Genomic DNA, 13,898 nt, shown 5'->3' with positions numbered 1-13,898 from the left:
CGTGAGGTATCGGTCTTTGGTATCGGGGTATTTTTACAAGTACGAGTACAAGTACACAAGTCGGGCCCGATACCGATACTGATACTGGTATCGGTGCATCCCTTATTATCAGTGTTGAAAACAGCTTCATATTTTTGTAGAAACAGTCATACCCTACCATTCAAAAGTCAAAAATGAATACTTTTATTCAACAAATAAATTGATCAAAAGTGACAGTAAAGACATTTATAATGTTACAAAAGATTTAAATAAATTCTATTCTTTTGCATTTTTCATTCCTCAAACAATCCTGAAAAATAAAATGTAAAATGTTCAAATGTTTCCTCATTTTCTTTCAAAAACATTTCAAAAAATCTTAATTGTTCCAAACATTTGACCACCAGTGTAAAATCTGAAATGAAATCTCTTGTGCTGTACATTATAAAATGAGGTTGTGTCAGCTGTGTTTAACATGCGGCACGCTCATCGCTCTGGTTTGTGTGTAATTGAGCGTTTGAATGACAGAAGCTTCCGCTTTTGACCTTCTTCAATCTGATAACGACAGAGTCGCAGATAACAGTGACCTTCCCATCAGACTGCAGCGAGAGTCTCCTCACAGCAGATCACACGCTTAACAAGGACTAAACCTGCAATGACCAGCTGCTCTCAGAGCTCTGACACAAGAACCACAATCATCCTGCCCTGCATCCATTAACAGCCGTTCAAAACCACCACAACCTTGAAGAAAACTGATGAAGAATTTAAATAGTACAGACTAGTGTTCCTCAAACCTATGATCAGTAAGGTACTGGTTTATTAACACTAATATGTCTTCCTTTTAACCTATATCTAACCTATAACTAATATTATGTAATATATTAATGTTAATCATATATATACATACAAAAAGTAACATCCACATGGATGGCAGGACCCAAGGTTTCCCAGCAGAACATTGACCAAAGCATCACACTGCCTCCGCCGGCTCGCCTTCTTCCAATAGTGCATCCTGGTGCCATGTGTTCCCCAGGTAAGCAACGCACACGCACCCGGCCATCCACGTGATGTGAAAGAAAACGTGATTCATCAGACCAGGCCACCTTCTTCCATTGCTCCGTGGTCCAGTTCTGATGCTCACGTGTCCACTGTTGGCTCTTTCGGCGGTGGACAGGGGTCAGCATGGGCACCCTGACTGGTCTGTGTCTATGCAGCTCCATACGCAACAAACTGATGCACTGTGTATTCTGACACCTTTCTATCAGAACCAGCATTAACTTCTTGAGCAATTTGAGCTACACTAGCTCATCTGTTGGATCGAACCACACATGCCAGCCTTCACTGAGCCTTGGCCGCCCATGACCCTGTCACCTATTCATGCATGATGCTCTTCGGAGACTCGTATCTTCACGTGTGTCGTGACTGAAGGTCAAAGGTCATCTGTCGGTCCTCTGGCTGTTTTCAGAGCTGAACTTGTGAAGGTTCTGAATGCAGTTTTAATGAGCTGATGAAGCCGAGCGCTTTCTGAGGATCAGCGTCCGTTTCTTCCCCCTCATGTTCTTACAGACGACACTTCCTACATGCACTGATTCCCTTTTAATTGTTGTTTTAATGTTCCTGCAAACAATAGCCAACAAGGACCAAAGCACCAGGGACAGTCTTCAAAAACAGGGCGACTGCGGCGTCGTAAACATCATTAAAATCTCTGGCGGTCCCAGAGCCGACGCACACAAACACTCCCACGATCCCTCAGGCTCTTCCCTGAATCAGTAAACAGCCGAAGACGCTTCTCTCACACCCTCCATCTCATCTTCCCACAATCCAGCTCTCTCCTCAAGATCAAGCTTATTAGCAGTGAATGAACGTGTTTGTTTTTGGATGCAGAGAACTGATGTGATGATTCATTAACAAATGACTCGTTTTCAATTAACCAAAGGAGCTGTTTCACAGGCTTGATCATGAAAAGAATAAGAAACGATCTAAAGGACATACACAACTTACTGTGGTATTAACCTGTTTTTTACATGTGTGTGTATATTTTTACTAGGGCTGTCGATTTAATGTGTTAATTTGATTAATTATATAACACGTTGATAAAGTGGGTGTTATATTTTTTTGATAAAAATATAACACGTTAAAATTAGTAACGCATTTAACGAACCAGACCTACATAGTTCATCTTCCATTGGATTTTGAAAATGAAGCAGAGCAACTCACTGCGTGATGAAGTCTATAGAGTTCAGTCTCATATTCATATCATGATACAGTTAAGCAATATCACACGTGCTCTGTTTTTGTTCTGAAAAGCACGAGTGGAAATGTGATATTGATTTAAAACAGTTCAGTAAATAAGAAGTGCTTTTGCTCAATTTTCCAACGAAAATATTACCTGTAAAGCCAGAGCAGAACTGTTGAGCAACACACAGCGGCGTTTCTGAATGAATCCACGTTTTGAGCGAATCAATTGGGTGAACCACTGATTCATGGACCATTCAATCAGCTGTTTGAACGAATCGAACGAACGAATGATTCAATGACTTACTCATTTAGACATTTGCCGCCACCTACTGGCAGTTTTTGTTTAAAAAAATAATAATTCTGTCAGCATTTACTCATCCTCATGGCCGTTGAAGCCGAAAAGGTTATGTGTAATAAATTCTATGTTGAATCAAATAGAATTTATCACTTTTTGTGATAAATGCCTATTTTAATAACATAACTTTTGTAATATCTACTTTTCTCATTTAACACAATAATGACTTTAAATTATCTTTTGGGGGTAATCGCCACATTGTGTAATTAATTACATTCAAAATTTTAATCACCTTTTGCTTTAATCACAGCCATTAATCCTTTTGGGTATGTCTGTACTAGCTTTGCACACCTAGATTGGGGAATATTTGCCCTTTCTTCCTCGCAGAATTGCTCAACTTCCGTGGTCAGCGGCAATGAACTGCTCTTCACAGACTTTCTGTGGGATTTAAGTCAGGGCTCTGACTCGGCCACTCAAGGACATTCACCTTCCGATCCTTAAGCCATTGCGTTGTTCTTTTGGCGGTATGTTTAGGATCATTGTCGTGTTGGAAGGTGAGTGAGCTGCCCATCTTCAGCTGTCTAGCAGAGGGACACAGGCTTTCCTCAAGAATTTGGATGTACTTGGCAGCATCCATTTTCCCCTCAATCCTGACCAATCACTTTTGATCTCATGTTGAATCCGTCAGTATGAGCATCTCTCTACAGTAATGTGAATGAATCCAGTGCAGTGACTGAAGGGACGTTCTCATGCGGCCGGTGATGATATCCGTCTCTCTCTCATATGAGGGTCATCAGGAGTCTCGTTTATCTGCCCTGCTGTAATCACAATGGTCAAACAGAAGCGTCTCAGTGCTCAATCCAATCTGTCAGCGTGATCGTCGAGCCTTTGGACTCGCAATCGCTTTCACCAAGAATAATATTTGCGTCTTATCAAGCGGCTTGATAAACCATGAAAGATTGAGAGCCTGTGGTGGCCATTGAAGAAATGCCTTCTGGGAGAGAGAGAGAGAGAGAGAGAGCGAGAGAGAGAGTGTGTGTGTGTGTGTGTGTGTGTGTGTGTGAGAGAGAGAGAGAAAGAGAGGAGCTCAATAAGAGAGGATGGACAAAAAAGATCTATCTATCTATCTATCTATCTGTCTGTCTGTCTGTCTGTCTGTCTGTCTGTCTGTCTGTCTGTCTTTCTTTCTTTCTTTCTTTCTATCAGTCTGTCTATCTATCTATCTTTCTATCAGTCTGTCTGTCTGTCTGTCTGTCCTGTAAAGAAAGAAGGTCACAACGCTTTAGTAAATAATGACAAAATGTTCATTCTTGGGTGAAATATGTCTTTAAAGTGTAATTGCATTCTGCCATGAAATGCTAGATTTGGCGTCACGTCATTTGTCCAGTCCGTTAATTCAATTAGTCAGATTTCACATGGTGCCTGAGTGAACGAACAGCAGCTACAGATGCTTGAACAGATGTAAGGAAGAAGACCAATCACAACTCATATGCAAATATGACAATGACATCATCATAGTGCAACAGTGCCCGCCCACTTTTTATTTTCCCCATTCAATTTCCCATATGGATTAAAGACAGTAGGTTTATGGAGTTATCGTTAAATTTGAGTTTCTCTATGGAGAATATGAATGGGCTTTATACTTCCGGAATCCAACTGTGTTCTGAACATTATCTGAACATATCAGTGTAAGTCAGTGGGTGGATCATCCTACATTCAGACAGAAACAGTACGCTTCCCTTCTAATTGACTTGAGAAAGATTACAGAGATGCCCAGATGCTCACTAGTAAGTGACCTACAGCACAGAAGCGTCACTCTGAGATTAATGGAGCGCATCTGCGACGAGCGGCCCACCCAGGAGGAGCAGCGCGGGTCGTTCATCACCCGTCGGACGGGTCCTAGATACACGAACCGACCCACATTGACAATCGAATGAAGTATTGATCACTAATACAGAGTAAAATACATTTAAATATCTAAACATTCTTAAATCAAGATACATTTACTGGAGAAGCAAAATTACCTTTTTTTCCCCAAAAAATTTTAATTAAGTGAGTTTATGCTTAAAACAAATATCTGCCAGTGGGGTCAGAAAAATGAACTTCTTTGTTATTTGAATCAGTTTATTGAATTGAGGCTTAGGGTCACTCTTGTGGTAACTAGGAGAGTGTAACTTTTATTCTTCATAATGATGCCCTCGATTCTGAAACTGAAACTGGAGAACTGGAGAAAACAGAAGCTGCGGAAGGTGTGTGTGTGTGTGTGTGTGTGTGTGTGTGTGTGAGTGTGTGTGTGTGTGTCTGTGTGTGTGTGTGTGTGTGTGTGTCTTGAGGGCTGAAAGAGTTTCCTCCCACGCAGGGTAAAATTAATTGCCGTCCCCTCCAGACACCAACACACAGATTAATCACCGCACACCTTCGCAAACACCGTACTGCCGACACACACACCATGATACAGAGGCTTTATCAGAGGAGGAGAAGACATACACACCTTACAACCCAAGGTCTTTATCGCACCCAAAACACACACAAACACACGAGTATGTGTTGAGAAAGCAGTGATGGTTAATGGAGAGAAAGACGAACGCTGAAGGGTCAATGGCAACAACAGCCTGCGACCCTCCGTCTGTCCTTCATCACACACTCTGAGAGACAATTACTGGAGAGACTGAGAAAACAGGCTAGTAATTGATCTCAGAGAGAGAGAGATAGATGCAGAGAGAAAGAGCCGAGGCTTTAGATTTGGGGTGAGAACATGAGGAACAAATTGAAGCTCCAGAGAAATCCAGATGAGAAACAGTCCATTTAACGAAGTCTGGACTAATGAAGTGAAACAGATCCAGATGAACAATGATCAGTGTCTCTGAGAAGATTAGACAGACAGACAGACAGACAGACAGATAGATAGATAGATAGATAGATAGATTTTTTTTGTGGCCTATTATAACAGATACATGATTTACACAACACGGTCTTCACAAGAACACACACACACAAAATCTGCGACTGCAGCTGCTATTGTGCTTCATTCAATTCAGTTCATGGTGTGTGTATCTGAAATAAATTTTCCTCCTCCTCTTCTAGACAAAGCTATACACTAGAGGGAGTAAATGAAGTATTTTAAGGTAAATGAAAGCTGCATGTTTATGAGTCGAAGCACTCAATTACAGATGGTGATTGTATGTACACAAATCAGCACACATGCTGTTTCACAGGCTCTCCTGAAGCAGTGTGTTTAGACAATTATTGTAAGCCCCACCCTCAAACACACAGTCACTGTAAGCCCCACCCTCAAACACACAGTCACTGTAAGCCCCGCCCTTAAGCATACAGTCACTGTAAGCCCCTCCCTCAAACATACAGTCACTGTAAGCCCCACCCTCAAACATACAGTCACTGTAAGCCCCGCCCTTAAACATACAGTCACTGTAAGCCCCTCCCTCAAACATACAGTCACTGTAAGCCCCACCCTCAAACACACAGTCACTGTAAGCCCCACCCTCAAACACACAGTCACTGTAAGCCCCTCCCTCAAACACACAGTCACTGTAAGCCCCGCCCTCAAACATACATCAGTCACTGTAAGCCCCGCCCTCAAACATACAGTCACTGTAAGCCCCACCCTCATACATACAGTCACTGTACACCCCACCCTCATACATACAGTCACTGTAAGCTCCACCCTCAAACATACAGTCACTGTAAGCTCCACCCTCAAACATACACCACTCACTGTAAGCCCCACCCTCAAACACACAGTCACTGTAAGCCCCTCCCTCAAACACACAGTCACTGTAAGCCCCGCCCTCAAACATACATCAGTCACTGTAAGCCCCGCCCTCAAACATACAGTCACTGTAAGCCCCACCCTCATACATACAGTCACTGTACACCCCACCCTCATACATACAGTCACTGTAAGCTCCACCCTCAAACATACAGTCACTGTAAGCTCCACCCTCAAACATACACCACTCACTGTAAGCCCCACCCTCAAACATACACCAGTCACTGTAAGCCCCACCCTCAAACATACAGTCACTGTAAGTCCCACCCTCAAACATACAGTCACTGTAAGCCCCACCCTCAAACATACACCAGTCACTGTAAGCCCCACCCTCAAACATAGTCACTGTAAGCCCCGCCCTCAAACACACAGTCACTGTAAGCCCCGCCCTCATACATACAATCACTGTAAGCTTCACCCTCAAGCATACACCAGTCACTGTAAGCCCCTCCCTCAAACATACAGTCACTGTAAGCCCGTCTCCGCCCCCTTGGTTCCCCAGACATCATTCTTACTATGTGGAGCTCCAGATAGTCCCCGAGACCCTTGGCGCTCTCCACCCGCACCAGGACGGCTTCCTTCAGCTGAGTGCTGTTTGAGCATACATACAGTCACTGTAAGCTCCACCCTCAAACATACAGTCACTGTAAGCTCCACCCTCAAACATACACCACTCACTGTAAGCCCCTCCCTCAAACATACAGTCACTGTAAGCCCGTCTCCGCCCCCTTGGTTCCCCAGACATCATTCTTACTATGTGGAGCTCCAGATAGTCCCCGAGACCCTTGGCGCTCTCCACCCGCACCAGGACGGCTTCCTTCAGCTGAGTGCTGTTTGAGCATACATACAGTCACTGTAAGCTCCACCCTCAAACATACAGTCACTGTAAGCTCCACCCTCAAACATACACCACTCACTGTAAGCCCCACCCTCAAACATACACCAGTCACTGTAAGCCCCACCCTCAAACATACACTAGTCACTGTAAGCCCCACCCTCAAACATACAGTCACTGTAAGTCCCACCCTCAAACATACAGTCACTGTAAGCCCCACCCTCAAACATACACCAGTCACTGTAAGCCCCACCCTCAAACATAGTCACTGTAAGCCCCGCCCTCAAACACACAGTCACTGTAAGTCCCACCCTCAAACATACAGTCACTGTAAGCCCCACCCTCAAACATACACCAGTCACTGTAAGCCCCACCCTCAAACACACAGTCACTGTAAGTCCCACCCTCAAACATACAGTCACTATAAGCCCCACCCTCAAACATAGTCACTGTAAGCTCCACCCTCAAACATACACCACTCACTGTAAGCCCCACCCTCAAACATACACCAGTCACTGTAAGCCCCACCCTCAAACATACACCACTCACTGTAAGCCCCACCCTCAAACATACACCAGTCACTGTAAGCCCCTCCCTCAAACACACAGTCACTGTAAGCCCCGCCCTCAAACATACATCAGTCACTGTAAGCCCCGCCCTCAAACATACAGTCACTGTAAGCCCCACCCTCATACATACAGTCACTGTACACCCCACCCTCATACATACAGTCACTGTAAGCTCCACCCTCAAACATACACCACTCACTGTAAGCCCCACCCTCAAACATACACCAGTCACTGTAAGCCCCACCCTCAAACATACACCAGTCACTGTAAGCCCCTCCCTCAAACGTACAGTCACTGTAAGCCCTGCCCTCAAACATACAGTCACTGTAAGCCCCGCCCTCAAACATACAGTAACTGTAAGCCCCACCCTCAAGCATACACCAGTCACTGTAAGCCCCTCCCTCAAACATACAGTCACTGTAAGCCCGTCTCCGCCCCCTTGGTTCCCCAGACATCATTCTTACTATGTGGAGCTCCAGATAGTCCCCGAGACCCTTGGCGCTCTCCACCCGCACCAGGACGGCTTCCTTCAGCTGAGTGCTGTTTGAGCATACATACAGTCACTGTAAGCTCCACCCTCAAACATACAGTCACTGTAAGCTCCACCCTCAAACATACACCACTCACTGTAAGCCCCACCCTCAAACATACACCACTCACTGTAAGCCCCACCCTCAAACATACACCAGTCACTGTAAGCCCCTCCCTCAAACACACAGTCACTGTAAGCCCCGCCCTCAAACATACATCAGTCACTGTAAGCCCCGCCCTCAAACATACAGTCACTGTAAGCCCCACCCTCATACATACAGTCACTGTACACCCCACCCTCATACATACAGTCACTGTAAGCTCCACCCTCAAACATACAGTCACTGTAAGCTCCACCCTCAAACATACACCACTCACTGTAAGCCCCACCCTCAAACATACACCAGTCACTGTAAGCCCCACCCTCAAACATACACTAGTCACTGTAAGCCCCACCCTCAAACATACAGTCACTGTAAGTCCCACCCTCAAACATACAGTCACTGTAAGCCCCACCCTCAAACATACACCAGTCACTGTAAGCCCCACCCTCAAACATAGTCACTGTAAGCCCCGCCCTCAAACACACAGTCACTGTAAGCCCCGCCCTCATACATACAATCACTGTAAGCTCCACCCTCAAGCATACACCAGTCACTGTAAGCCCCTCCCTCAAACATACAGTCACTGTAAGCCCGTCTCCGCCCCCTTGGTTCCCCAGACATCATTCTTACTATGTGGAGCTCCAGATAGTCCCCGAGACCCTTGGCGCTCTCCACCCGCACCAGGACGGCTTCCTTCAGCTGAGTGCTGTTTGAGCATACATACAGTCACTGTAAGCTCCACCCTCAAACATACAGTCACTGTAAGCTCCACCCTCAAACATACACCACTCACTGTAAGCCCCACCCTCAAACATACACCAGTCACTGTAAGCCCCACCCTCAAACATACACTAGTCACTGTAAGCCCCACCCTCAAACATACAGTCACTGTAAGCCCCACCCTCAAACATACACCAGTCACTGTAAGCCCCACCCTCAAACATAGTCACTGTAAGCCCCGCCCTCAAACACACAGTCACTGTAAGTCCCACCCTCAAACATACAGTCACTGTAAGCCCCACCCTCAAACATACACCAGTCACTGTAAGCCCCACCCTCAAACACACAGTCACTGTAAGTCCCACCCTCAAACATACAGTCACTATAAGCCCCACCCTCAAACATAGTCACTGTAAGCTCCACCCTCAAACATACACCACTCACTGTAAGCCCCACCCTCAAACATACACCAGTCACTGTAAGCCCCACCCTCAAACATACACCACTCACTGTAAGCCCCACCCTCAAACATACACCAGTCACTGTAAGCCCCTCCCTCAAACGTACAGTCACTGTAAGCCCTGCCCTCAAACATACAGTCACTGTAAGCCCCGCCCTCAAACATACAGTAACTGTAAGCCCCACCCTCAAGCATACACCAGTCACTGTAAGCCCCTCCCTCAAACATACAGTCACTGTAAGCCCGTCTCCGCCCCCTTGGTTCCCCAGACATCATTCTTACTATGTGGAGCTCCAGATAGTCCCCGAGACCCTTGGCGCTCTCCACCCGCACCAGGACGGCTTCCTTCAGCTGAGTGCTGAAGCCCACGGCCAGCCGGTCTGCCCGCGTACTCGGCCGGTCATTGGGGGGCCACGTGTACGTGATGAGGGCTCCTCCACGGCCGAAGATGTAGGTAGTCCCAGCTGAAACACACAGAGACACAAACAATCAGCTTTAGATGAAACACTGACAGAATGTTCCAAAAACCACCCTAACAGCTGAATGAGCTCAGCATTGAGTATAAACACAAGCAGGTGAAGATCAGCGTCTGTAAATAACCCTTATTTATGAGCTGTGTGTGAATGTAAATGTTGCTGCGGGTGCTGAAGGTCACTGCATCTCTGCTCACGTAATGAGGCGACGCTGAGCTCACGCGCGCTTCCATCTGCTTTAATCAGAGCCGCAGTGTTGACGCTCATAAGTCATTGTGATCAAGAGACTTTCCAAGCGTCTGGCTCTGCAGGTTTGAGATCAAGTGCCAATCAGGAGCCGAGAACGGAGGCCTAATGGACCTTCATCAGAGCCGAAGTCTCTTCAGTGAGTCACTGTTGATCATTCAGCCAATGAAGCATCCAACACATATCTTTCTAAAAACATTCCAGCAGACAAAAAAAATATGATGAAATGGAAAAAAAAATATGATAAAAATGGAAAAAAAAAAGTTTTCCAATGATGATAATTAAATTATTTAAATTCAAACATACTGTTGACAAAATATAAACAAGTAAAAATATTAATAACTTGGAAGAAAAATGTAGAAAGACTTTATGCAAAAATACTGTAACAAAACAAGCTTAAACTGCTTATTCATCAAGGACACATTAAATTGACCAAAAGTGACAGTAAAGTCATTTGAAATGTTACAAAAAAATCTATTTCAAATAAATGCTGTTCTTTTGAACTTTCTATTCATCAAAGAATCCTGAAAAGTAAAATGTATCACCGTTTCCCTAAAAATATGAACTGGAAAGCAGTTAGTTTATGTTCTGAACAGTGACCCGTCTAACCCATCTGGTCAGTTCCTTTGAAAATCAGAGCATGTGAAGATGAGAACCGGCTGAGAATGTCAGCGGGATTAAGAGCTAATGATTCATCCGGGAAGAATAAAAAGAACAAATCAAAACAAAGCGTCACCACCAGGATTTCTGAAGCGTCTCATGTGCCTCACGAGCAACAAAACATCAGCCACACCTCGACAATTACAGCCTGGCCGAGAAACTCCTTCAAAGCCACCGATTCAGAAACAAGCAACGATTTAGAATTGATTCAGAGCCCAGACTCAATCGGCTCCTCTCGCTTCCCTCGGGCCAACCCGCTTCTGACTCCTGCTGCTAGTTGTAGTATCTGGCAACTGCTAATTATCAGAGGAGAAACATCAGAGAAAATACAAGAGCCTCATGGGAAACCGAGCGAGGAGGAGGAGGAGAGAGGAAGGCACTGAATTGCTTTAGAGAAGGAAAACAGAAGCAGTTTCCTTTCATCACGTCTCTGTTCTGTTTTCATGCAGCGACGTCAGAAAAACCCGTTCGAGTTGAGTCGAAATGAGCCGCGTGCAAAAACAAAGAGAGAATGTAAAATGGCTGCCGGGAATAGAGAGAAGACATGTTGAGAGTCTCTCTCCGCACTATCCTTCCAATCTAATTTTCTTTCCTCATGAATATGAAGCGTGACTGAAATGAGAGCGAGCCGCAGGGATGCACACAAATGCAGGAGACGCCGCGGCTACTGCGCTTTATTGTGCTGAACTCATTCTCACTCCATCACACACACACACACACACACCTGTGTACACAACCAACACACACTCGATCTACACTCATTCGTGAGCTGACGCTGCTATTCCATCACATTCACTGACATAGAAACCTGCGGCTGGACACGTGATGCTGTCAGGTGAGACGCTGCATGCATTAAAAACGGCTTCTGAAAAGTATTGATCATTATTGATGCTTCATGTTGCGTTCAATCGACTGACATTAACTTACTTGTTCTAGTTAAATGCAAACACATATTCATGTACACTGGAAAAAAAAATTGGTGTAGAAATATGTTTTATTTACAACTTCATAAAAATAACTTTTACAGTGTATCTATAGAAGCAGTTAAACCTCAGATTTTCAATCCCAGTGCAGAATTTTTCATCCTCACAAACCTCTGAGACTGAGATGATCAGAACCGATCGAATAATCCAATCAATGACAATATGAACTTCATCACTGAACGTACATGAAAGATGCTGTGAATAATTATCAGCACACCATAATAACTGAAAGTGACAACAAACAGTCATCTGCATAATTTATTCACGCTGCAGTGCATGCTGGGAGCTCAAGCATAACTGAACACTGACAGTGTTCAGTTAAATACACTGACTCTAACCCGTCCGAATTAACTTGATTAACTAATGGAAGAGTCACATCTACAGACCAGGACACCACAGAGACTCTTCATACACGAAAATGCCTAGCAACCACACAGACACCCTAGCAACCGCACAGCCCCATCACACTGTGTGAGAACAGACAGAGTGTTGTGACTGAAGTGCTTTGATTTGCTGTGCGTCCAGTGATGAATTCTAATGACTCTGGCTGATAATGAAGTGTATTGATTGTGTGTTAATATTCTCTGTGTGTGTGTGTGAGAGTGTGATTAATCAGTGTATGAGTCAGAGGCACTAGAGACAGCTGTCAGATGAGCATGTGTGTTTGATTTTAACACGCTTAATTGCTGTTATTGCAGGTCTAAATAAAAAAGAACAACACGTAAACACTCTGGATTCCAAGAAAAGAATAGAGTGTCAATCACATACTCATTCTTGTACATCTATATTTGCGAGGACATTCATTGACACAATGCAATCTCCAGCTCCTTACCCTAACCCTACACATCACAACTAAGTGCCTAACCCGAACCCTTACCCTAAACCGACCCTTTACCCAATTATAACCTGATTCTGGACCCTCAAACAAGCCTTTAAAAGAAAGTGAGGACTGGCCAAAATGTCCTCACTTTACTCTCTTGGTCCTCACTCCGATGGTCCACCGGTCCTCACTAAGATATCTGTACAAGTACACACACACTCATCCATTCATCGGTGGTCTCCCGAGCCGAGTATGACTGTCCTCTCCTTTGGGTCATCTACTTGTGGGTCTTCAGACTTCAGATGGCTGTAGAAGCCCATCCCTGATCCGCATTCTTGTGGGCAGGGCAGAGCGGTGATGGTTGGTGGTGGTTGAAGCTCTTTGTCTTTCTCCTTGCAAAGCTGCTGCTTTGTCTCTGGCACAGCGGAGATCTATTTCATGATATGCAGCACTATCCTGCATGGATTTCTTCCAGGAGCACCTGTGCAGTGCAATGTGTTCCCAGTTGTTCGATGTGATGTGGAATTTCTTCAGAATGGCCTTGATATTGTCCTTGTAACGTTTCTTTTGCCCGCCATTGCCTCACTGGGAGTACAGGATCTGTTTTTGGAGACATGTATTGGACATGCGGATGACATGGCCAGTTCATCGAAGTTGGTACTGCATTATTACAGTGGTGATGCTAGTCATGTTGGCTTCTTTCCCGACACTGATATTGGTGCATCCCAACTGATCCTCGGAATCTTTCATAAGGATCTTTGGTGGAATTGTTCCAGGGCTCTCAGGTACCTGCTGAATGTAGTCCATGACTCGGCTCCATACAGGAGGGTGGGGAGGACAGTGGCTCTGTAGACCAGGAGTTTTGTTTGGGCTGTTAGGTTTCGGTCTCCAAAGACTCTTTTCCTGAGTCTGGCGCAGGCTCCACTGGCGCAACTCAGGCGATGTTTAACCTCAGAGTTGATGTCAGCTTTTCAGGAAAGAAGGCTGTCGAGGTAGGGGAAATGGTCCACATTTTCAAGAGTGGTGTTGTCCACTTTTATGGTGGGCTGGGTAGCTGGCTGGTTGAGTGGGGATTGATATAGGACCTGGGGGTTCTTGATGTTTAAGGTTAGGCCTAGGGAAAGGCCTTCAGGATGCCCTAGCGTCCGCGTACTGAGGCTCTGTGATGGTGGTGTAGTTGACAGCCATCAGTTCTGTACAT

The 13,898-nt window shown here is 45.1% G+C and overlaps 1 protein-coding gene across 11 annotated transcripts in view; it reads right to left on the bottom strand.

The window, feature by feature from the left end:
- The window catches only part of nrxn2b (neurexin 2b), a 330,369-nt gene that overhangs the window by 44,552 nt on the left and 271,919 nt on the right, over window positions 1-13,898 (bottom strand). For all 11 annotated transcript variants that reach the window (XM_051900279.1, XM_051900280.1, XM_051900272.1 and 8 more), the window contains one exon: window positions 9,798-9,979. In XM_051900279.1, coding sequence (XP_051756239.1) covers window positions 9,798-9,979 — 182 coding nt within the window. The remainder of the gene's footprint in view (window positions 1-9,797; window positions 9,980-13,898) is intronic.

The sequence above is a fragment of the Ctenopharyngodon idella genome, chromosome 7 (genome assembly GCF_019924925.1).
Source record: "Ctenopharyngodon idella isolate HZGC_01 chromosome 7, HZGC01, whole genome shotgun sequence".
NCBI lineage: Eukaryota > Metazoa > Chordata > Actinopteri > Cypriniformes > Xenocyprididae > Ctenopharyngodon > Ctenopharyngodon idella.
This window is presented reverse-complemented; position numbering and strand designations above follow the sequence as displayed.